We start from the raw sequence: 26,271 nt of genomic DNA, 5'->3' as shown, positions 1-26,271 counted from the left end.
GCAGAAGACCCCCATACCAAAATCAAACACACGTGATGTAAAAAATGTGATTTTCAAGTCTCGGATGCGGATGGTATTAGAAGTAAACATGTAAAAACATTTTCTGAATCTTTTGCTGTGATTATTTCAAAAATAATAAATTCATTCCTTGAGGAGAGTAAAGTCCTTGTAAAATCTAAGTCTGCTGTACTTAAACCTATATACAATGGAGGAAGCTATGTCCTTTTTGAAAACTATTGCACTATATCGATCTTGTCATTAGTGGATAAAATAATGGAACATTATGTGTCTAAACATCTCACTACCTACTGAGAAAATATTAAAATAATAGATTATTGTCTGTATGGCTTTCTAAAGAATAAAAGCACTGAAACACTTCTGCAAGATTTCTCTAATCATCTAAATAATGAACTGGATTTAAAAAATAAAATATTGAGAACGTTCATTGTTTTTTCTAAAGCGTTTGACATTCTACAATGTGAAAGTGTGTGTGAAGCTGGTACAGAAAAGCTGGAGCGAGGAACAAAAACAGTCGCAGGTGGAAATTTTCCAAGAAATTTTGGACTGTGTTCAGGAAAATGAAGATTTTCTCGACTGCATTATTACCAGTGATATATAGTGTGTGTTCCAGTACGACATGCAAACAAAATGTCAAACTTCAGAATGAAACATGCAAGAGTTTCCGCGTCCGAAAAAGGCTTGGATGTCTAAATAAAAATCAAAACCATTTGATTATTTTTTTTTCAACCAAAATGGCATTGTTCACAAGGAATTCATGCCTACTGGAACGACCTTAAATGCTGAATTTTATGAGCAAGTACTGACACGCCTGCAAAATTACGTAACATGTGTGCCAGTAAAAAACAATGTTAAAAAAAATATATGAATGTTTTGAGGCATTTTTTAATCTAATGGCTGTTATTTATTATTATAAGCTCAGCCATTGAGAGGAATTGGAAACTTTTCTATGACAATGCGCCATGCGATTGTTGTGCGGCAGCTGCTGGTGAAATTTGATGATGGCAACTTTGCCTCACCCCTTCTATTATTCCTAGATTTAATAAAAAATATGGCAGTAGAAAACTTTAGTTAAAATATAAAATTGGGGTTGAAAGAATTGATTGGGTGTAATTCTATTTAATTTGTGTATTGGTGTGTGCATGTACGTGTATTTCAATTTGATATTGATCGCTTGCTGAAAAATAGTAAATTTACTGCGTTGTTTTTTTTTATAATTTGTATATTTATTATTTAACTGTTTCAAATCTTCATATTTGTTTTACATAATCCTGTTTATGCTTTTCTTTTTGTACCTTAAATTTTCTTATAAATTTGAATTGGAACTAAAGTAAGTATTTAAGTTGGTGAATTCCTCCCTTTGTACTGCTGGTTTGCTTTTTGTCCATAAATAAATTGTTAGAAATCTCAGTTAATTTTGAATTATTATGTTTTTTTTTTAAAGCAAGAATTACAAAGAATAATGAACATCCTTATTTAAGATAATATTGTCAAGTTGTTATTCAGTTTTGGGGGTGTTTACCCTTTTGGTTATTTGTGCATGTAACAATGTGTATCTATCTTGTGTAATAAATCAATACAAATAATAAATAAATAACATCATATTTGCCTGTAATTTAAACTAAATCATTTATCTTACATTTTAAGAACTGTTATCTGGCGTTTTGAATACTTGTCAAATACTTATGTTTTGATACGATTTCTGGAGAGGAATAGTGAAACATTGTTTCTGTTATTGTAACATACAACAATGACAAAATTCTGTAATCCTATTATCTTTGGCAATACTTTTTTTAGTTAGTTTCATAACGGGAACTTGTTCATATTAAAGAGTTGTTGCTGTGTTTAGTGGAACAGTTCTCCCGGGTGGGAGAACCAAGAGGTGGCACCACGCTGCGAGTTGGACAGAAATCAGTATCTGGAGACAGGGCAGCTGGTTGATTCCAATGAAACAGAAGAAGTACCTCCTGAAACTGATAATAATGATGAAGGTATCTATAACCGAAACGTAAATTAAAGTCTTTCTCTCTCTCTTTTAGGATAATGAACAGATTTTATGTGCTAATTTATATACAGTGTTTTATGTACCACTATAGTATTTTACTGTTTGTGTATTTTGTAATATTTAAATTTTAATCTATAAGCTAATGCTTCAGTTTTTTTAGAAAAATTCAGATAGAACACTATGAGTTGTATTTTGAATAAGTACATATACATGGTGTCACAAAGTTTTAAAACTGATAGTACTGTACTCATCATTTAACCCTTTAGAGACCAGTCTATATTACAAGAAGTTACCCAGAAATATAGTATTTTAATGGGATTTGCAGAATATTGGGTAAATGGCTGTATTTTAGGAACTAAAAATCATATCTTAACGTGTGTTTTTGTATATGATAAAATGGGCTACCAGAATATATGTCATTTACTTGCAAAACATATTAGTATGAATTTTTAATACTTATAATAAGTATTGTAAATTTTAAATATTTGGAAAAAATTGGTTTTAAACATGACTGAATCCTGGTGAAGAAAGTCCTTTTTGTGATTCAATGTTTATTGAAATTACATACATATATATATGTATGTAAAAACTCAATATTAGCACCAGAAATATAATTCACTTGAACCAGAAGTGCTCATACAGATGCCAAACTCATGAACTTGCGTGCAAAAACTAGTATATATATATATAGAGAGAGAGAGAGAGAGCGAACATTAAAAAAGTATTGTACTGACATTTTCTGATGATATTAGTAGTGAATTTTAAATAGTAGTTTTGGTAATATTGTATTTTCTATACAATATTTTTAAACACTGTCAATTTGAGATAAATCTGCTCATAAACTTTTTCCCAAATTTATCAGGAGGCTACATGTGTGAATGTTTGTATCTGTATGTACTTTTTCTGATGTTATATTACCCGTAAAAGATAGCAAATCCCAGTTTTAAAAATGGCTTTTTCAGATTTTATGTAAGATAGTGATGAAATATATCCATAGCAGTCTTGTTATCCTTTTGCTTTGTCCTATTTTAATGAATTTGAAAAAATATAAATTATAAAAATAAGGTAGTGCACTCTCTGTATACACAGATATGCAGAGCTAATAAAAATACATAAGTTAAACCTGTTATAATTTTTACCTGTTTAATATTTATTTGTTTCGTTTGTTACAATTTTAATTGCTATTAATTTTATTCCACTGTTGTGATTTGAGATGTATGAATTGGACATACTCTGGACGAGGAGATTTTCATTACTTTGAAACCCAATCTATACCAATAATTTGTATGCTTTTGACTGTCAGTTATTTATTTTAAGTATTCTACAAGTTTTGAAGAAGAAATATAAAAATGAATTGGTAAAGTTTATATTTAAATTGCTATGTAATTATTAGATGTAGAGAAATAGCATTATTTTGTTTCAGGGGAACCGTTGCCACCTCCAGGTTTACACAGATTGGTAACGGGTCAAGGAACGGAATCGATATCTCAGAGATCCGTCTTAGGTCAACCACCAAGCACACCTCAGAATAATAGTGGATTTGTTCGTCTAGTACCAGGTCAACTGACTCCCAGTGCCTCTCCAGAACCTTCTAGTCTTGAACGATTGGTACCGGGACAGCAAAATAATGAAGAAATCCCATTAAATTCTTCTCACCGTTTAGTTCCTGGACACCAATCTCAAGACTCACAGTTGCTACAGAGATTTTCCAATCACCAAGAACCACAAGGAGAAATGCAACGTTTGGTTCCAGGACAAGTTGAGAATGATCCTCCAATAGGTGTTAGGATGATTCCAGGTCAGTTAAGCGATGATGAAAACAATGTTAACACAAATGATATGGAGCGAATGATACCTGGTGGTTTGTCAGAACATGAGATCAGTTTTCCTGAGGAGATACCAGATGACGAGAGAATGGTACCTGGAGGAATGTCAGATGACTCAAGGAGTCAGAGTTTATCGATGGATGATGAGAGGCGGAATAGCTCTGAACGGATGATACCTGGGATGACTGTGCCACCTGTCATAAATCCTATCCAGTCAGAGACTCAACCTGAGAGACTTGTCACCGGTGCAGGAATCGTGGACAGTACAGACAACTCCTTACCTGGGTAAGTGAAATGTTTCTGCTTAATACTTTTTCTGTTTGTAGATGTTGATAAGAAATTGAAAATGTAAATACAAATTTATTTAAAAAAAGTGAACTAACTTTAGGACTCTAGGTTTGATTATTTGGTCAAAAATAATCGAAATTATGTATATTTTAATATAAACTACGTGAATGACAGTAAATAAATAAACATCTTATCCAAAAATACAAAAAATCAGGATTAATTCATGAATAGTGGATTTCAGTACAGTTTTTGGTTTAGTGTGAGTTAAAAACTAGTAAGAGCTTTGATTTGTACTTAAAATAAGAGATGTAAATAATTTTTATGTTATAGTGCATTGAACTCAAACTTTAACCCTTGATGTGGCAGTTAAAAAAAAAAACCTATAATGGGAGACATTACTGTGCACATAACCGTTTAAACATAAGTACGAGGGGTAACCTAAAGTTCCCGGAATAGCTCTGTTGTGGGAGGAGGTTTGTGCAGTACAAACTTCTGCCACTGGGTGTTGGTAGCACAACTCATTCACCATTTCAGTGCTGCCTGGATTTTTGTGCTAATTTCCTTTTTTTTATGATAGTAAGTTTGATTGTACAGCGTGCAGCTGTGAAATTTTGTTTCCTGTGGATAAAAATGCCATTGAAAAAGTTTTAATGTTGAACACAGCCAGTATGGTTTCAAGTTGTTTTTAAAATCTTAACACGGAGTTCGACGTTCTTTTTGATTGTCAGTCAGAATGCAAGGCACACACTTGGCAGAGACTTCATTCCCAAATCTTGAGATAAAGTTTGCTGAACCAAGCTCCAAGACAACCCAATAATCTCGGACATTTGATAAATAGTCTGTTGACGGTCTGAAAGCACATTTTTCTGAATATTTTCATCTGTTCTGGCTATTGATGTACATCTGAAACAAGGCTTGTCATCAATGGACAAGTCGCCATTTTGAAACCGAGAAAACCACTTGTACACTTTAGTTTTCTCATAGTGGCGTCTTTGTAGGCTGTGTTGAAATGGTACCCTCTCATATATTGTTAATTATTGTAGTAAATTATACACTCTTTGTTATTTTCTTGTTTAGTACATTCCAGTAAGCATTATTTTTGGATCTTAATGAGTTTTTTTTTTTCAAATAAAAAATTGTTCTTGCTACAAACAAAATCTTATAAAAAATGTAAATATATGTCTGTAAAAAGTGTTTTGCAGAGAAGTAAAAACGTTCTGAAATGTATTTTGTCATCTTATGAATAAATAGTTAGCATTGTAAAAAAACACATCTTCAAACATTTCAAAATGAAGATGTTGATATAGTTTATTAAAATTAAAACTCAATAAGAATTAAAAAAAAAGTATTAGCTATTACTTACCAGTAAGAAAACAGTATAAACAACATTCACAATGAAACTCTTGAAGCAAATGTTCTTGTTGAGAATGGCACACAGTGATGTTGCTAATGTAATTTCCACATAAAATTCCCTGTTTAAACATAACACAGTGTGCACATTTATATTTTTGGAGTGTAAATACTAAGCATTATTATTCAATAAATTATATACAACATTAAACTAGCTTTGTATCCCACTTAAAATATAAATGTAGCCTGATTAAACAGAAATATTTGTAGAAGCTACATAGAATAAAACCGCTTTACATATGCACTCTGTTGTGCCCTAAAAATTGTACATTTAGATCTTAAGTGGTTTATAAAATAATGTGAATTTTAGTGTGTATGTGATATTTGCACTGTTTGATATAGTGGTCAAGACTTGACTCGACACATGATGGGACAGAGGAATGGAACTGTTGAGTCTGCTGCACAACCACCATTAGGTCTGCATCGGTTAGTACTGGGACAGCTGAATTCAGAAGCTAATACCGATTCAGAACACGGGACAGGTTGGTTCAACATTTTATGTGACTTTTGGATTTCAGATATGGACATTTTTCTAGAGAATTAATAAGTTATTAAAAATATATATTCTGCTTCCATAGATATTTACTTTGTTACTTTATATTTGTTTACTACATTTTTATTATTCCACACTGTATTTAGTATTTAATAGTGTTGTCTTGTAATTAATTTCAATATAGTTATTATTTAGGATTACAGTTGCCACTATCTGTTCCAAGATTTAAGGAGGTAGTCAAACCGCTTTAAATTATAGCTCTGGTATATCATATAACCCTTGAAATGCCATAATAGTAGTAATTACTTGCAGCCTTGTTTTGTTATTGTAGTTCTCAATTAGTTCGCTATATTCAGAAGTATGTTTTGGTTATGTAGAGTTAAACAGCTTGCATGCTTGCTGGTTGATATTAGACTGCTTTTTGCGCAAGAGAACTTTGGTGAAACTGCACTTAGTCAGGGTATTTTGTGGTATGAAAAAAAAGTCTCATTTAGTCCAGGTAGTACAGTCTATGCTAAGAGTAAATCACCCATGACCTTCATGAACAACTAAGTTGCATGGGTTTCGCTGAAGGCAACTTAGTTGTATGGTACATTCAATAAATTCATACTGATTGTTATAATACAGATTATTAAATTGAATGACGTTGATTCCAAGCTTAAAAGTTTTATATTTATCATGTTACGTGTGTATTTGTATACTAGGAGTTATAGTTTTAATTAGTTGCCTCAAAATAAAAAAATACAAGTTAATAAAAAAAATGGTTTTAGTAAAATAATTTAGCAAGGCAAATATCTCTTCTGGCTCAGTCGGAAAGGTAGATTTCTTATGAGTTCGTCATCTTGAAATGTGAAACTAAAAATGCATTATTAGTTTAGATGTTTGATTCACACAACCCTGTTGGGAAAATAACCCTTGATGTTAGCATGTTAATATAATCTTAACACTTTCAAACGGAAGTCCATAATCTTGAAACCTTACAATACAAAAATTATGATAACCATATAAATTTCTTTGTAAAACATGAACTTGATTTAGTTAAAATTAATCCGAAATTGTTTGTAAACGTATATAACTTGTACCTAAATTTTGTTCTTATCTATCTTCTAATTGAAAAATACATAAGAATAAATGTGGTTTCTTGTAATTACTTAAAAATGTTAGGAAAAGTATCATTTGATTTATTTTGTGAAATACTCCTAAAATAGTAATTCACAAAATAGTTTTGTGAAATATTTGAGATCAAATTATTGCCCAAATGCGAATGACCGCCATCTTGAAACTTTTTATTGATTAGGAATGGCTAATGAATTGAACCAAGCTACGTACAAGCACTGCTTCATTAGGTGGATACAATTAATTTTTTTTAAATATTTTGTACCTATAGCTGGTAACAATGCTACTAGAAATAAACCTGACTTGCTCTAAAAACACAATTTTTTTATATTGTTCTTCCGCTCTTGCTCCGCGTCTGAAGTGAGGCTGTGATGCGCGCGCATAGGGTTCATGGTTAGGGGGCTGTGGGGAGCGGGAGCGGTAGCTGGTTTTAACAAGTGGCCAGGGAAGCTAGCTTATCTTTACGGAGACATACAAGTGATCCCAACTACTGCCAAACGTGTCTTCCGAGTTTTGCCAAAGGGCCGAATGCTTACCGCATGACCCGAACCTGTCTGCAAGCCTAGCCCTGTCCAGGCTTATGTTATAGACCACTCGCACACATCTTTCTGTGTTGTATGTTGTATAATGTTGTCGATGTCGCTGTTATTAGCTTTATTGGAAAAGGAAACTACAAGTTATATATAGTGTCATTTTACCATTTTGTGGATTTAAAATAAAAGAATAGCACCACTGTGTCTTGTTTCTTCATGATAGTGGAGGCTGAGTGTATTATTAAACGCCTTATACATGTACCCTTCTCATCTAGACTCTTTGAAGAAGAAAAGGAAATAATAAAACTTGGAAGGCCTACTCCAGACTTACCAAACATAGTAAATAAGTGATAAGTTACCCCACATTTTCAATCAAACTCACAAAAAATGTGACTGGTTGGCTGGTAGCATAGATTTGAGTACTATTTTTTGTTGGGATTGTTTATTATTTAGTAAAGATCAGAATACTAGCTGGACCAAAGGTGGATTCACCCATTTAGGGAACTTGGTAATCAATTGCCAACACAGACATGAAATTTCAGTGAATCATTTGCAATCGTCTTTGAGTGTTGCATCATTTGGCCAGAGCAGAAAAGAAACTGCATTAGATGACTAGTTAAAGACGGACATCTCTCTTCACAATCAAAAGGTAAAGAAAAATAGAGATATTCTTAAAAGTCTGATCAATGCTGTATGTTTTTGGGTAAACAAGAATTAACGTTTTGAGGTCACGATGAGACTGAAAAATTGTTAATTGAGGTAATTACACTGAACTTTTGAAATACATAGCAGGTTGCGATCCTCTTTTAGCAGAACACCTAGAAAACGCTAATGTCAATCAGTCATATTTTTATTGCTTTCAAACAATTTTACATTGTATTTGCAAACGTCAATAAATAAAGATAAAAATCCTGCAATTTGCTATTCTAAGATTCATTCACTGCTCGCATACATACATTAAATTACATTCTCCCTCTCATTCATACATGGCTTCAGTATCGGTACTAAGTTACGAAAAATTAGTGGTCCCAGCGGCGTAACATGAACTCATCTACAGAGTAAAACACTTCAGACACATTGACATTTTTGACATTTTTTATGCTCTCAGGGAGATTATTAATTAATCTGACACCAGCTTGTGAAGGAAGTTGTTCAGATGCCAGTGTTCTATGATGTTGCATCCTGTAGCTGTCCCCACCTCTAGTATCATACCTGTGGACGTCCCTGCCACGCACTAACTCACATCGGAATCGGCAATACAGAGCTACATCCAAGATATAGAGGCAGGGTAAAGTCAGAAAACCATGCTCCCTGAAAGCATCGCGGCACGACTCTCTAGGATTCAATTTGCACATGATTCTAATGACTTTTTTCTGAAGCCTGAAAACTCTGTTGAATCTGATCCTGGCACATCCACCCCAAAGGCGTATGCCGTAGGTCAAATGGGGATATAAAAGGCCAAAATAGGCCATCCTTAGAACGTCAAAAGAGCAAACCTGTCCCAAATTCCTCAGGGCAAAAACGCTTGAAGCAACCCTTGCACATATATGCTCAACATGATCTGTCCAAGTTAACCCTCTATCGAGATATATTCCTAAAAATGGAATGGATTCCACTTCCTATAAAAGGGTGTCCTCTACCATGGCAATGGGTCGAATTTCGTTAACTTGTTGACGGAGACAAAAACTTATATAATTCGTTTTTGTATTATTTGTTTTAAGATTTAAGTCCGAGAAATACTGAATACAAGAATTCAGTTCAACAAAAGTTTCTATTTCCAGAGTGGTATTTGAATTTGCTCTGACGCAGAGAGTCGTGTCATCCGCATATTGGACTATCTTTCCATTCTGAATTGATAGTCCAAGATCGTTCACATAAACTAAGAACAGTACAAGTCCAAGGATAGATCCCTGGGGGACCTCCTGATTCAAAGGAACTCTCTGTGACTGAACATTGGAAATTTCTACAAACTGATATCTGTCACTGAGATACAATTTCAACCACTTCAGTAGCAGACCACGTACCCCATACGATTCCAGTTTTTGCAAAAGAGTAGCATGGTGAACACAATCAAATGCCTTCGGAAAGATCGATAAATACACCAATTGTGAGCTACCACCCTCAAAACCCTTCACTATCGCATCTACAAGGCTTGTGATAGCATCAATTGTTGACATGTTTTTTCGAACTCCATAAACATGTTTTTTAACCCTTTACTATCGCATCTACAAGGCTTGTGATAGCATCAATTGTTGACATGTTTTTTCGAACTCCAAAAACATGTTTTTTAAAGAACTTTCAAATCACATTCAAAATGATTTGATTGAAGCTGTGGGATCGTCTCTTCTGTTATCAATAAGGGAAGAATTGAAGAAAGCACTTTTTATGTATGACTGTGTTGGTTGATGAAACAAGAGATGTTTCAAACAAAGCTCAATTCTCTTATCGTATTTTGAAATATTTATAATGTGCAAGTTATAACGTTTTTTAGGTTTTAGTGACATAAGCTCTGACAATCATGCTGCTGCTATTGCAAAGCTTATTATTGATATTTAAATAATTTAGAAAGCAATGCAAAACTTGTTACTCAAACGTATGATGGCGCCAGTACATGTCTGGATGTGTATCTGAAGTACAAGCCAGAATTAAAGAGGTATATCCAGAAGCACTTTTTGTTAGTGAGTTGACAGCCAATCTCACTAACACTTTGAGATAGTCGAAAGGTTGGCTGTTGACTAAGTCAAAGTGTTAGTGAGATTCCTGATTGCAAGATATTTTTCAGTACACTTAATGGAATTGCAGCATTTTTTTCAAGATCGCCAAAACGTGCTGTTTCTAGATGAATTAATGAAAAGGAGATTGTCTAATGTATGCCCTACACGCTGGAACTACTCGTCAATAGAGTTCAACTTTGCGAGGTTTTCAACACAATGCTTGAACATCCAAAAGGAATTGAGATTACATCTTGGCTCCAGTGAATGGGTGTCTTTTGGTATGGGAAGACTTTCAGTTTGTTCTTTTCCTTTGTGTATTTGACAAAATCTTTGCTCTCATCAAGTGATATAGTGTACTGTAGGAAGAAAATTGACAGTACTCATCAAAGCATTGTCAAACTTCATGGTGACTGTGACAAAAATTATGAGGAGGAGGTTAGACCACCTACAAAGAGGAGGCAAACCAACTACAAAAGGGTGTACTGTGAAATCTTTGATAATATAGATGGAAAGGACATTTCCAATCATGCTTTGAAGACTATTCAAAGTTGGACTTTTTGCAACTACTTGCAACAGAAATGTTTTTGAAGCATTATGATGCATTTCCGGAAACAGTTTTCAAAAGCTTGCTGGATGCATATGGCAAGTTTGTCGACCATGTTCGGTTGAACTACTAGTGTTCTATTTCAATGAAGAGTTTAAAGGAAACCCACTGAAAGATCTGAGCAAATTATTTGACACCAACCTTATCCTCAGATCAGCTTTTCCACAAATTAATTTGTTGGTAAGTTTAATTTACACGATACCTGCAACTACGGACTCTGTCGAACAGTCCTTTTCTGTACTGAAAAGGATAAAGACTTATTCGAGACATACCACTGGTCAACAGAGACTCTCTCACTTAGGCCTCATATCCTAAGTTGAATGTGAATTGCTGGCAGAAGTAAAATCAAAGGAAAGTTTTTTCATGAAGTAGTAAATACATTTGCTGTTAAGGGCAGAAGAATGGAGTTCAATTTCCATTAGTTGGCCTATAAAGAATTACGTGTTTTCAACTCTTTAAGTGTCTGCTTTAAGTAACCTATTATTGATTGAGTTATAGTGTTAATGTTTAACATTTTATGTACATTTGTAATTTTTCATTGCTATTTTTTATACAAATACATCTCTTGAACTGTACTAATATAAGCATGTTTTGGTTAATCACATAATTTAACATAAAACATCATAATCAATGTTATCATAATTCATAAAAATAAATCTTATTTAAAAGCTACTTGTTTGTACTGATGGCGAGAGAAAAGAAGAGACCTGGATTCTGGCCTATCTGAAATTTACAGGCGTTACTACTAGTATGTTGCCGCGCCTTGTTTCGTAATTCCATTATTGTTTCACTGTTCCATTGCTAGGATAAACAATTCGCAGGGTTGGCTGTGGGGCGAAGCGCCTGAAATTACCGCGCGGCAACACACTAGTACACATCTGTGCGCCGGTACGGGCCAGGTCTCTTCTTTTCTCTCGCCAACAGTATAAATGTGCATAAGTTGTACATTTATCAACTTGCCTATCTTATTACATTGAAAAGTATGCAGAAATAATAACTCAAATTTTACTGAAAAGCAGTTTTATAAATATAAAATTATTCATAAAAAGGTTTTTAATTTAAATTCTACCTTTTTTATATAAATTTAACCTAATATTTACTATACATGTGATATTTCTATGATTTCTTACACTTCAATTGCATTGAAATGTATGTAGAAATGTACGCTTATAGTCTAAATATATGAAAAAATTCTCCCCCCTTCGGCTTGGGGGAACCCTCAGGACTCCCCCTCCCCTCTTACAGTACCTCTGCTTCACCCACTTACATGACCACCGCACGCCACTGCTTGCCAGGTGAGTGCTACCACTACACCACAGAGTCCTTACTTTTTACGACTAAATTATTTTGTATTTGGCCGATTTCTGTCACATATGTTAACTAAATTAACATACGATTGGAAGACCAAATATCTGTCAAATGACTCTTATTTACATTAATTAAATTTGTACAAATGGCAATAACCGAATTTAATTTTAATAAACATTGTATATATATATATATATATATATATATATACATACACACAATAAATAAATAAATATATATATATATATACACACACACACACACACACACATGCTTGTGCGCACACACACTCATACAGCCATTTTCGGATTATGGTGGTTTTGGGTCATGATCAGAAAAATTGTAAACAATATTCCAGACATTCCATCATGAGGGCTATTGCAATAGACAAATTTATATTACATTGCCTAAAATCTAATGTAAATATTTTAGATAGTAAAAAAATTGTCTTTATTAGTTTGCTTTTCTTGGCTGTCTTTTAAGTATACATTTTGTAATTCGGTTCTTACTCCAATCGTTGAGCCATTCAAAATAGTTTCTGAGAATAATAGAACTAATCAAAATCTAACTTAGAAATGGTTAGTCTAAAACAGTAATATATGTTTTCATCACAATTCTCATTAGTTTTTGTCATACTAACTAAAACACTAAACAAAAAGTGAAAACAAACTCTTCAAGAGAAAGTAGCAAAATTCACACTGATCAATGTGTTTGTTGATTGCGTCAACACATCTCAGCTTTGGCAATATCTTCATAATTAGAAATTAGAATTCATTAACAATCAAACAAGTGAGATTGAGTGTATTTAGTTCAAGAAAATTATAATCCAACTCTAATAGAGTTCTCAAATGTCAGAACTAAGATTAAGATTCAAGTTGTATTAAAACATTAATGAGGTAATTAAAAAAGTTACATCTAGAAATTTTGAATTAAAAATATATATTTTTCACATTTTACCAATTAGTACAATCAGGTACTATGTTGATAGAAGAGCCTAGCTAGAAAAGAGGTGTGCAATGATAGAAAAGAGACCTAGGAAAAAGTGGTGAATATGTATTTAAAAAAGTTTTGTTAATGGGAGAGCACTAATTTTTCTCATTTAAAAATATGTTAACATTGAGTTTAAAAAAAAGTAAATAATGGTTTTTATTTTTCTGTATAAATATTTACACACATACACACACACACACATTATGTAGGTTCCATTCATCCCACTGGCTAGGAACTCCTGATAACAGTATCTATCTTATCACCAGCCTTGAGCACTATGCATCTCAGTTTATTTCTTTCAGCTAACAGAATGAGGTGGCAAGTTACTATTAATGAAGACAATGAATTAAGTTCTGTAGTTGAGTACTAAAACTTAATTCGGATCTAATAGGAAAGAATCTGGTTAGTTTATATAACAGTTTATATGAGTAAAGTAGATTTGGCTTTAGATCCTTAGCATTGGTAACCTTCTTTCCATATGTTGTTTACATGTTTATATTTTAGTATTTTAAAATATACTATATAATACATTGAAAAAATTATTTATATAACAATTTAACAAAGTTTAGAACATTACAATACAGTAAATTTGGAATATAAATATAATATAAATGGAATATAAATTTGAGGTACTGTGTGTGAAATAATTAACCTTCCTGCAAAGTTGGAAGACAGGTGGATTCCATGTGTGTGTGGTTTATCAAAATATAAAATTGAAGTACGTTATTAGTTTTGGAGGTTATTTTTTACAATACCGGTGAGTATGACAATTCTATAATTAAAATTTTATTGTAATACTTCAAAAAATGTAGAAGCTCTGTGTTCTTAAAACTTTACAAATTTTAAAGCATTATAAATGTATAAGTGGTTTTTATAAATGTGCAAATATGCTTGGTTTGATTCCAATAAGTAAGAAATTATGTTTTAAACGTATTCACATGCATTATTTTTGCTTTAATTTTGTTGTACATTTTTCAATATTTTATACAGCAACCATCAGGGACATTTGTTTGTTGAGATTGGTTAATAGAATTATCCAGGCATGTGCAAGTAATATTTCTGTGATGGGTGTACTTCAGTGTTTCTCAAACTTTTCAGACTCAAGATTCATTTTGGTTTGTTTATACTACTGTCCGTGGTGCCCTACCTTCTCTTAAACCTCTCTTACTTAACTCCTCATCCGCAATCCTCAAATCACCTTATTAGAATTGATGAAGAAAAACAATAATATATTGTGAGTTTATAATTCACATAATAGTTAATTCACTTTGGTAACAATATTTGCCTGTATACATAGTATTTTTAAATAGCCATCATAAAAATTTCAAGTTAAAACACGGTTTTAATGGATTATATTAAACTAGATATATTGGATTGTTTAACTTGGAGTAGTAACAAGTAAATAAATAGATGAAAGTAAATAAACTTCAAAAACACGTTTTAATAAACGTAATAATTGATTCATATAAATTACAGTTTAGCTAGTTAGATCATATTTACTCAAAATAATTACAGTTTATAACATTTGTTTAAAGTTTTACGTAGGCCAATCGAGCATATTTGCTTAAAGTCTAGTGCGAAGGATGAGCTTGTTTTCTTGTAATTAATAGGTAAAAATCTGGACTTCTATTCATATTAAAACACAGTTTCTTTTTAATTTTGTAAGTTTGTTCTTTATTTTATTTGATGACTGCCACAGCTGAGAAACCCACCTCACAAAGGTAGGAAGTAGCAGACGGTATCAACGCATGCAACGTCTTCCTGGCAAGTTGTGGGTATTGTTGTTTGTTGTTAAACTAAAGCACTAGCAAGGAGTTTGTTTTGAACCCATTCTTTAATGAAGTATCTGTTTGAATATCAATCAGTTGTTCATTTTCCTCAGTGTTTAGATTTATAGGGATATTTCTTCTTTTTATGGATTTGATACCATATATAGAGTTGACATCACTGATTGGGAGGTATTCATCAAAATAAAATCTCTGGAAAAATAATGCAAAAACATATCATTAGTCTCTTCTTTCACAGTCAAATAATTGTCTTCAATTAACTGTTCAAAATCTTGTGTAATCGTCTTCAGCTATGACAGCCTTCCACAGATCGAGTTTATTTTGAAAACATTCCACTTTGTCGACAGGTTTAAAATATTTGTGCTAGTAATTTTAAAACAAATTAGTTAGAAAAGTTAGTTTTGAGAGAAAAACCTTATCAATAAAGTTGTCACCATTGGTATGATTTTCATACTTCAGGATATGTGTCTTGTGTCAGCTTAAACACCCTTGAAAGGGAGTTGCCAAGTGAACAAACGAGAACTACTGCAGAGAAAAATTAGTCAGATGTACTTATGGTGTACATCAATAAGCATTTTTTAGACAGGCATCCAGTGAAAATCAGTAAATTCATACAAAAGTACCAAGTTATGATGATGTTTGCAAACTCACTTCATCCAGTAAAACAGGCTAACTTACTATTAGACAAACAGCTAAAATAACACACACCAAAATATGAATGGCTTTATAAACAAAACTGAAAGACTCTCCCATCTTCTCTACAGCACAGATACTGATAATCATATTGATTTTAACAGAACATGGCTGCAGGATACCAGGATATGCAGCACTGGGAAGCTGCCCTGAGAATAATATAGAAAAGGTGGTGTGATAGCATATGTCAAACAAGAGCTGAAAGATCAGTTTTCACTGGTAAGAACATCTGACCAGGTATCACAACTTATACGTGAAATAAGTCATTACAAACTGACAACCAGGAAAGGTTGTCTTCAAATTCTGAGTGTCATTTACCACCAAGCAACAAACCCAGATGATACCGTTGACATATTTCTGCGGAACTGAATGAGACCATGACATCGAACAAGGCAATCATCGTCATGGTTAACATTAGTATTGATAGCCTCAGGAATGATAAACAAAAAAGAAATTTGAGAAGAGGCTTTGATAGCTTATGATGTAGTAAGGCTGAATCTTCCAACCATAATAGTGACACAGAGCAGTCAAATCTCCATTGACTTCATCTGCCACTAACCTAAATAAAACCAAAGTATGTTTTAAACTGTTGACAACAAGGTCAGTCGGATCATACAGCTTGTCTGCAGTATCAATATAACAATGAAGAGCAATTCAGTTACTTCATCAAAACAACATCACATCAACACTAAAACTCTGGAACAGCTAAGAACATTACTGGCAGGATAATTGGACTGGAGTAATTGGATTGGACTCAAGTAACCTACAAAAAAATGTTGACGATTCTTTCTACACTTTCCAAAATATCCTTCAGTAAGCCATGAACATTGTTTGTCCATACATAGTAGCTAGACAAAAAAGACGTATAACATAGCCAAGGCTGGATGCTGAAAGTGAAGAACTCAAGAAAACCTATATTGCTGTTTTAAACAAACAAATACCCTTGCCTTAACAAATACCTGGCTCCTCCATAGCATGGTTTCTTCTCGTAGAGGGACATGTGGTGAATTGGCATGGCAAAGTTTGTGTTGTTCGTAGTGCTGTATTGGAGACCATCTCTTAGTCTCTGGCGATTTCTGTCTACTGCAAGTTTGACCACTTCAAGAATATAAAGTGATGTGACAGTCAGTATTTTAAGTTCTTGGAACACACTTTGACAAGAATCATAATGGTTTAGGTGTATTAAAGTTGTCACTACTCTTTTCTATAGTACCAAGACTTGGCTTACATTCCTGGTAGAGAAGTTTCCCCATATTATAACTCCATACCAAATATGCAACTAAAATAGCGAGTGGTATGCTACTTTTGCTGTTTCAAGGTCACATGAGTTTTTTTGTTCTTTTGAGTGCATAAAGGCTGGTATTTAATTTTCCTTAAAGGTGGTCTACATGTGATGTCCAAGTGAGTTTGCTATCAATTATAACTCCGAAATATTTTGCTTCACTTTCCAGTTCAATGTCTGGTATCCCTTGCAAACCAGTGGTTCTGTTTTCAAAATTTAATTGTTGAATTTTTTCTCATTAAGTACAAGAAAAGCTTACATTAAAATAATGATTTGGCAGTTTATGCATAGTACAGTAAAATATTGTTGGCAGTATGAATGTTAATACTTATAATAAACGCACGCTGAAGTAATGGTGTGACAGAGCATTTCACAGTTTGAGGGATGGAACAGAGAGTAAGAGTCCAAATGATAATATCTCAATAGTATGAGTAAATTCTGTTTCCTTGGAATAGATTTCCAAGTTATAATGTGAAGTTTGGTTAGATTCAATCAATTGGCCCCAGGGTGGCAATTAAATGTCCAGTGCTGGGTTATGACTGCATGTAATTATATGTTGCCACAGACCTGATTTGGAAATTGATAGCTGAGGTTTCCAATGTTGTTTACTATAGTCCTAGATAGTATTTGTTTATTGTTAATGATGACTGTCCTTGTCTAATGTGGACTGTATACCATCAACACTAATAATGGGATTATGCATGATGCATTGTTCATAGTTGTCAAAATTGATCAAATACCAAGATAATCAATAATATTAAAGTTAGTTCTGTCTCATAATACAATATAAGGGTCTAAACATCATATTTTATTAGCTGAATATATTTCTGTATTTTTCACAAGGTTGAAAGTTAACATTATTATATCTTACTCTTGTAAACATCACTTTGGCAATCTATACTTGGCAATGATCTGTTAGGTACTTTATCTTTACTAGTAATTGTTTTTTTCTCTATTTATGCCATGAGCTGTATCGTCTGTATGTATAGTTTACATGAAATATCGTTATAATTACCTGTGTCTTCTGTGTGTTCATTATTAGATAATTTCTGTTCGTCTAAAAATCTCAGTTGTGAAAATTATCTCAAATTAACTATCATGACTATTAACTACATTGCATATTGTATCTTCAATTGGTTCTTTTGTTAAAATTTACATTTTAAAACTGAATCATTATCTGTCATTAATCCTTCTATGAAGTAAAATTTTCAGTTGCTTCCAACGTGAAATGTTTGTTGCAGCTAAAACGACAGAGAGAGTGGAAGAAAGTCCAGGAGGCAATGTTCCTCCTGGCATGCATAGACTTGTCGTTGGACAGTTTCGGGAGAAAGAAGTAGATCCTGAAAATGACAAGGAGAAGGAAACTGTAAAGAGCAATGATAGGGAAGACGACTCGGATTCGGATTATAAATCAGATAGAAGAAGACAGAGACATCGCAGAGAGTAAGTTATAACTACTAATAACCTTTACAGAAGAAGAATTTTGAAATAGTCATGTCAAGCTACCAAAGTGGGATTTTGACAGCTTAGTAATTTGGTCTTTATAAGTAGCCTACCTGCTTGATAATGATGAGAGCACAGTTGTAAGCCACCTGCTGTAGGGCCCAAACAAATCATATTTTGTATAGTTGTATTTTATACAATGTCTAAAAATTCATAAACAAGACGTATGAGTAGGTTGAACAGAAGAAACATGTTCTTATAATGTTCAAAAAATATAAATTTTTTAAATATATTAAACAGTAATGTTAAAGAAGTTATTATGTGTAAATAGCATGATGTTTGAAGTAGACTTAATTCTTCGTGGACTTTATAATATTGTAGTGTTCTCTTGAGGTAGTTAATACTTAAACATCATAAATGATCATTTTAACATAACTAACGTTACATGACTTCTGTATGTTGCTTAATACGAGAAACTGTATTAATTCATACATTTTCCAATTTGAATGATTTGTCATACTTTGTAATAAAGCATTTCAATTTAGTTCTAATATTATATTACTTAACAAACCTAAACGCAAAAAGCATCTCTGAACTGGAAACTGGAGTGCCTCGCTTTTACATCTGGACAGAAATAATTCAATGCAATTAATTTTAAATTGAATAAAACTGTATTTTATGAAAGTTCCATTGAACATGATAAATAAAATTTAACTTTGTTTTGCAGCAGCTATGACGATGAAAGGAAAGAACGGGATTATTCAAGTGAAAGAGAGTACAGAGGGAAACGTGATGACAGACGAGAATACAGAAAGAAAAGAGACACCAGCTACAACAGATCTCCTGAATATGGAAGTGACCATGAAGAGTACGAGAGAAAGGATTACAGAGATCGGCGAGATAGAGATAGGTATATTTACTTTTATATATGAATCAACTTAATCTGATTGCAGTCAAACATGGAAATAAATTGAGAAAAAAAACTGATGAGGAGGGCTGAATTTGATAACTATATGTTCCAAATTATCCCTTTCCGGCAATTCATTCCATTTTGACAGTTTTTAAACATTTTCCCATATTTAGTACTATTATAAAACTAAGAAAAATGTCCGCCTACACAACGTAACTCAGATGCTAATAAACCTATTTCTTTCTAATTTATTACTATTCATGACAATATAAAAGAATAAAATTGATTTCTTGTACATTTGGATACATTTTAACCCTTTGAACCGCAGGCGACGAAATATCATCGCCGAGAAACTACGCGAAGATCCCTGCGGCGACGATGTATGGTCGCCAATGAAGATGCGAGAATCCCCGGGCAACGTAATATCGTCGCCATGGTATATGCGTTTAATACATATTTATTTGAAACCGTAAAATACTTATGTTACGAGTATTAATACATATTTATGAGTATTTTAGTAAAATACAAATTTTTTGTTAGTAATATAGTGTATTTAAAATAACATTTATGCTCAAAAAATATATTACTCTTTGTTGCTACAGCTGTATTTGTTTACAAAGCGGTCTAATGTTACGTATATTGTCTTTGTGCGTGTGAATTGAGTTAAATGTTGTAATTGAGGACTGTTTTTTAGTCACTTTTTCTTTAGTTTTAATCTTATAGTAATAATCAGTTCTGTGAACAATGAGTGACAACATTGTAAATCACCCGAGTGAATTGGACAGACAACTGGATGTTGACCTATCAGATGACGATTGGTCTGACGTCTCATCAATTTTCAGTGATGACACTGATGTTGATCCTACCTATAGGCCAACTATCCTGGACTCAGATGACGAAGAAATGCCATTTAGTCAGCTATCTACTTCTCGCGGTAACGCCGCCACTAGGCCTACTCCGGACAATGACCAACCGGCCTCAGTGAGATCGCGGTTGCAAAATCTTTATCTTTAGAGATATCAATATAATTGTTTTTGTACATACATAAAACTAAATTTAGAAAAATAAAATGTGGGTGTCTACAGTAAAAATTTTTCTTATTTTTGAATTAAAAAATCTTAAAATCTATTTTTTTTTATCTAAAAAACTATAAACATATATTTTTAAGTTATTTTAATGTTGTTAAACAATTTTTTATACTTCAGACTAACCTTTTTCTGTGTACACAATTTCATTCTAGACATTTTGGTGAGTAATACAAGACAATAGCATAAAAAATAGCAAAAATATTAATTTTTTACGAACAGTATGCAATACAGCTGTTTCTGCTCCGGGGATTCTCTGTAGTTCTTAGGTCAAATGGTTTTGGTACGTTTTTCCCACCATCAATATTTTGGTCTGGGGTTCAAAGGGTTAAACAAGATGGTAAGATTGAATAAATTTTAAACCAGGATGTATTTGGTATCCCCTCCCTCAACGGTGGTCTGGAATAACATTAACATTTTATTGTGTTATTCCCGTGTTTAAGAATACACCTAATAATAATAATAATTAAAAAAAAAATTAAAACAAAACAACACATGTACACATACTGTAATTCATTTCTTGTATGTCTGCAAATAATGTTTTTACAATTGTCTGTTGTTATTTTAAACCTGTTAACCAGGCGAGACCGTCCAAGAGACCGTGAGCGTGACCGTGACCGGAGGAGGAGAAGCCCAGACTACACCTATGACTCGTATTACAGAGACGATCCGAGGTAAACAACGTTGTTATAAAGATCTTTACTGTTTTTGATTGGCAATTAAACACTGCTTGGTTTGTATGTTGTGTGTGTTGCTTGGTTAACTATTGCGTTTTTCATTTTTAGGAAATTACCACCCAGAGAACGAGATAGGCGGTATTATGAGCCTTATGAAGACGATCCATATTATTATAGAGAAAATAGGTATGATCATGTGCTCACATTTGTCTATGTTATGTCAGTAGTATATAATTAACCCTTTGTGGGTGGGCTTTTTGTAGTAACTCTTTAACATTTTTATGCAAAACTAAAGTAAATTTGCACTAATTAATTTTAATTTGTTCACCATTTTTTGTCATTTTTCATCCACTATCCATCAGTTTATTGTTATAATTTTTGTGTGAATACTACTTTGTTGTTAGGGCAGGAATAAATACGACATATTTCATTGAACACTGCTTTTAATATGCCATTAAATCTTCTACTGTTGGAATAATGATGTAGCTGCAAAAAAATGTTTAATATTTTGATATATAGAGAACTTTGTTATATTATTTACAGCTCTGTAATAGTTTTTTGTTCCTCCCTAAATTTAAAGTTGTCTGAGAGAAGAAGATTATTGGTTATAGGAAATATGACATAAAATAAAAGGAGAGAGGTCTTTTAAGCCATTTTCAACCACCAGTTTCTGTTTTTCAGTAGTGGGAGAAGAGTATTAGTGCTAACTTGTGTAAGAAAGTAGGTATTTTGATGTAGTCTAGATGGTTTTTGACATAATGGGAAAGCCCCTTTAAAAGTTTGTGTTTGGTTTGTGGTGTAGGTTATACAATGGGATGTGTTTGTTTTGGTTTTGTATAATAATTTGGATTGTAATATATTGTAAAGTAATTAAAAGATTATCATATTTTAATGTAATATAACTGAATTTTTTATGTGTAAGTTTACCTCTGTAAATAAGGTGGTTATCAAATACCAAGTTTTTGTTGTAAAACGTTTGTAGAAATGTGTTATAAGTGTTTAAATGTGTTATGTGCTATTCAATATATTTTTTATTTTGGTTAATTGAAGTTAACAAACCATGATTAAAATTTAAAATAAATAAACGCAGACTTGAGATTTTGTTCATTATAAAACGTTTTACTGATTTTGAAAGTTTATAAAAGTGAATCTAAAAACATGTTACTGTTATATAACTTTATTTATTTAACATAATAACTACATTAAAATAATTACACTATATATGTAGTTATAACATAGATTTGTTATTATTATAAATATAATATTTGTGTGCTCTCAGATCTCGCCCCTCGAGCAGATCAGGTTCAGAGTACCGTCGGCACAGGGACTATCCTCGTCAACCTTATTATCCTGAGCAAGGTAATATTGTAAAACTTTATGTTTACAAATTAATTTAGTCTGTTGTAAGGTAGTGTTAATCAAAACATGTTTTTAGAAGCGTTAATCAAATTGGAAAAAGTACAATTTTCGAATGGTAGATGAACTAAAAAAATGTTTATACCAAATTTTTAACGTTTAATGAAATAAAAATAAAAATTGGAAACTATATCATTTACAGAATTCTGATTCTCTTCCATTATACTACTTGAAGTGTAAATTTGTATGTGTACCCCCAATCCTCATCAAATAACAAAGAAAAAGTACTTAGTGTATATTTTTCTATGAATCTGGATAAGGTTACTATATGTAAATGTACTAGTCCTTTATGAATCCATTACATTACTTGAGTTTAGAGAATTTTTTCTCCTTTTCAAGCCCTTAATATAGTATTGTTGAAGCTATGCTAATCATTTATGTTTACATGTATGTATACACCTAAATAAATTTCAATGTAATGTATCCAATGGTGCTGGTTTATACAAAGTACTGTACATTATGATGATAAATAATTGGGTATGATATATTAGGTATCCGTTTTAGTTCTGTTACTGTGTGTTTATGTATCACGCATTTCAGCTTGCACACAGTATAAAACTGTAGTTTAGACAATTACTGACATTATAGTGTGTTTAATTTATTACGTAATAATGCAAAGATATTTTTAAATACTACATAAATCTATGCATTAAAAAAAATGTGTATGAGTTTCTGCAGTCAGATTTAAAAATTGATTCATTTCTCATTAATAATGTATTTTCTGGCATTAGATATGTGATGAGTGTTTTTTTTTGCAGGTGGGATGGGAAACTATATGCACTACTATCAAATACAACAATACTATGAGAACATGAGGAGGAATGACCCCCAGGCATATGCCATGTGGTACGAGCGATACATGGCAGAGAAGTTTGGCAATGCCAGCAATGACCGGGCAAGCGTTCACTCTGGGCGAAGTTCTGCTAATGATAACAGCCATTTGCAAGAAAAGTGGGTTCAGTACAAGTTTATTTCTCTAAGAAATATTTTTCATTTAATAATGCAATATTATTATCTAATGATGTGTTTTTATATACTAAACAATAATTATTAGATGCTTTTAAGTACACATTTGGTCATTTACAGTTTAAATATACAGTAACATGAATAAGTTGAGTGTATAATTAGTTAGTTGATGAATAGTTAAATATTTATTTTGTTTATGTATCTGATACTGAAGTATGTGATGTCTGGTGTTTGCCAGGAGAAGAAGGATACCAATGTCCACTCCTATCAGTTCACCTGCCACCCTAGTCAAGTCAAGATCCTTCTCTCACAATTGGTCCTTTACCAGTTTCCCTTCCCGTCTGTAAGATACTATGTCTGCTGTTGTCACTTTAATCATTAAAAGACGTTGTGAGATGTTGAATTTAACATTCTTTTTAAAGTTATCTGTAGCTCTTGCATGTTCCAGGCTTTTACAATTATTGTAGCTAGTGTTGTTTTGATTGAGAAACTGCCCTTACAACAATCTGTTTATTAGGTTTCAAGTGGCAAAAGATATAAATAAGTTTTTGTAGATGGTAATTTTTATAGAAGTTGTTTGTTTACAAGATATTCTACAAGATTCTGTTTTGGAGTCAACTCTGTTTGATACATTAATAATATGCCTCACAATTTGTAGAGTAGTATTTGTTGTATAGATTCTGTTAAAGAACTAAGTATGTGTAAACAGAATAAGTGAAGTGGGAAGTAGATGCTTTATTACCGAAGAAGGTTTACATGACCTTTATATGTATATACTTTCTCAAAGTAAACTTAGTTGTGACAAGGTAAATAAATTATACCGCAAGTGAATATTAACTGCTGGAATAGACACTTTTTAGTCATAATTAATTGTCTTCTCAGACTATATATCTTGATTGGCCCAATGATGTAAACTCACTTGTAGCATCGGAGATATAATTCATTCGAACCAGAATTGCTCCAACACATGCAAAATCTTAATTAATACCCAGTTACCATTTCGATTAACAATACTCTTAATCGTGAACACTGAAATAATATGTATCTGATATATACTCAGTTTAGTTTTAGTTAATTAGTAGAAAAAATTTGTTGAGGGAACAGTCTAGGAACCTGCACTTAGTCCTAAAAGCATTTTTGTGATTCCTTTACTTGTATTTATCTCTTAAATCTGAGACTTCTGAAAAAATCAATTCGATTTGTGGGCTCCTGTTTGCACATGTGAAGGGCTTCTAGCCACTTTCTCCGGAACTGGCCCTACCAAAAGGCTTCCAAAGCCTATCTTGGCCAGGGCATCTGGTATTCCATTCTCAGGAATACCTTTATGACCTAGCACCCAACCAAGACCAATTTTGTTTCGCCAGTTCCAATGAGTTTTCCTTGTTCCCAGTACCTTTCAATCAAAAGAGTAGGCATTTAGCGACATAAGGGTGCCCTGACTATCTGATAGTGTTAGATATTCAGCATCTTTAGGTCCATTTTGGATGAGCCTTCTTCCGCATGATTCAATTACCATGATTTCTGCCATGGCAGTTTTTTCTTAAAGGCACCACCAGTCTGGATCCTGGCTCGTATGTGCTAAACCCTGCCCTAGATTCCATGTCAGTATAAAGCATTAGAACGATTTTACTAGAAACCCTAAATTAGGTCTCCTCAATATAAGTAATTCAGTACATTGTTAATTAATCTTTTACTCAGTCTATATGTACATAAAAATAACACATCTAAATAACAACAAGAAAAATAACAAGGATTAATATTAGTTTAGGAATATACACATGATTAATGAAATCCTTTACATAATCTAGTATTTAATCCCTTGAAAATCTGTAAATAATCGTGGTTCTACAGAACAAAGCTCTGAGAATTATAGCTAACTTACTCCAATATGACAGCTGTAGAGAAACTTACAAGAATCTTAATATACTTTTTAAGAAGAGGCTGATCCATTTTTAAGCCTTATTCTGTCCGTCCTCATGGGCCACCGGCCTGTGTGAGAATCTTATCAAACAGAATAAAGGGGAGTGTCGATCCAGTAAAAGATCAATGGTACTGATAAAAAGTGCTTTGATCACAGACAGGTTTTGAACCTGTGCTATCTCTATTGGAGGTATCCAGTTGGTACCTACTGTTACATCTCTGTATATACTTGATGGGATTTCGCTTCCCTTCAATTTTGACTTGCCAAGAAACAAAGATTTTCATGTACAGTCTACACAACATGCAAGAGGCGACAATATTCCATCCCACTGAACTGCTCTGTTTGAAAAGAAACCTTCATATGTGGGGGCAAAGCTCTTCAATTTACTTCAAGACACATAATGTTAAGGTGCTGAAGACAAGCTGTGAAAATGGCTTGTGGAGAGATCAGTTTACACAATGAAGGAGTTGATGGCTCACTGCTCAGCTTGAATGTCTATTAAACGTTGTTTGTGTTCATGTTTTTTGTACATTAATTATTGAAATGTTTATTGACACCAATTCTGTACTATATGTTCAAGAATAAAGCTTTTTGATGCATCATATATTAAATGGGTAGGTGTTGATTAGTATTTTTGGTAGATATACAATGTACTGAACAATTCCTAATAAACTCATGTATAATTTTATTGGATTTTTTTGTAATTTGAAGGCCTATTTGGGTACACCTTAAGAATGGCCAAAACTGTAATTACTTATAAACAGTATAATATATTTCCATAATATA

General features: G+C 32.7%; 1 protein-coding gene across 11 annotated transcripts in view; it reads left to right on the top strand.

The window, feature by feature from the left end:
• LOC124360721 (protein transport protein Sec16B) overlaps nucleotides 1-26,271 on the top strand; it is a 130,264-nt gene that overhangs the window by 26,314 nt on the left and 77,679 nt on the right. For 8 of the 11 annotated variants that reach the window (XR_006922270.1, XR_006922271.1, XR_006922272.1 and 5 more), the window contains exons 4-13: nucleotides 1,868-2,009; nucleotides 3,447-4,134; nucleotides 5,890-6,029; nucleotides 18,309-18,510; nucleotides 19,238-19,420; nucleotides 21,087-21,179; nucleotides 21,291-21,368; nucleotides 22,462-22,541; nucleotides 23,357-23,549; nucleotides 23,803-23,907. Coding sequence is in view for 8 of the 11 variants with exons in the window: in XM_046814561.1 (XP_046670517.1) it covers nucleotides 1,868-2,009; nucleotides 3,447-4,134; nucleotides 5,890-6,029; nucleotides 18,309-18,510; nucleotides 19,238-19,420; nucleotides 21,087-21,179; nucleotides 21,291-21,368; nucleotides 22,462-22,541; nucleotides 23,357-23,549; nucleotides 23,803-23,907 (1,904 nt within the window). In the remaining 3 variants the exon portion in view is untranslated. The remainder of the gene's footprint in view (nucleotides 1-1,867; nucleotides 2,010-3,446; nucleotides 4,135-5,889; nucleotides 6,030-18,308; nucleotides 18,511-19,237; nucleotides 19,421-21,086; nucleotides 21,180-21,290; nucleotides 21,369-22,461; nucleotides 22,542-23,356; nucleotides 23,550-23,802; nucleotides 23,908-26,271) is intronic. The other 3 variants (XM_046814560.1, XM_046814564.1, XM_046814567.1) reach the window with 3 other exon arrangements.

This window comes from Homalodisca vitripennis, chromosome 4 (assembly GCF_021130785.1).
Source record: "Homalodisca vitripennis isolate AUS2020 chromosome 4, UT_GWSS_2.1, whole genome shotgun sequence".
In the NCBI taxonomy this organism is placed as follows: Eukaryota; Metazoa; Arthropoda; class Insecta; order Hemiptera; family Cicadellidae; genus Homalodisca; species Homalodisca vitripennis.
The sequence above is the reverse complement of the archived record's forward strand: the minus strand, read 5'-3'. Positions and strand labels throughout refer to the sequence as shown.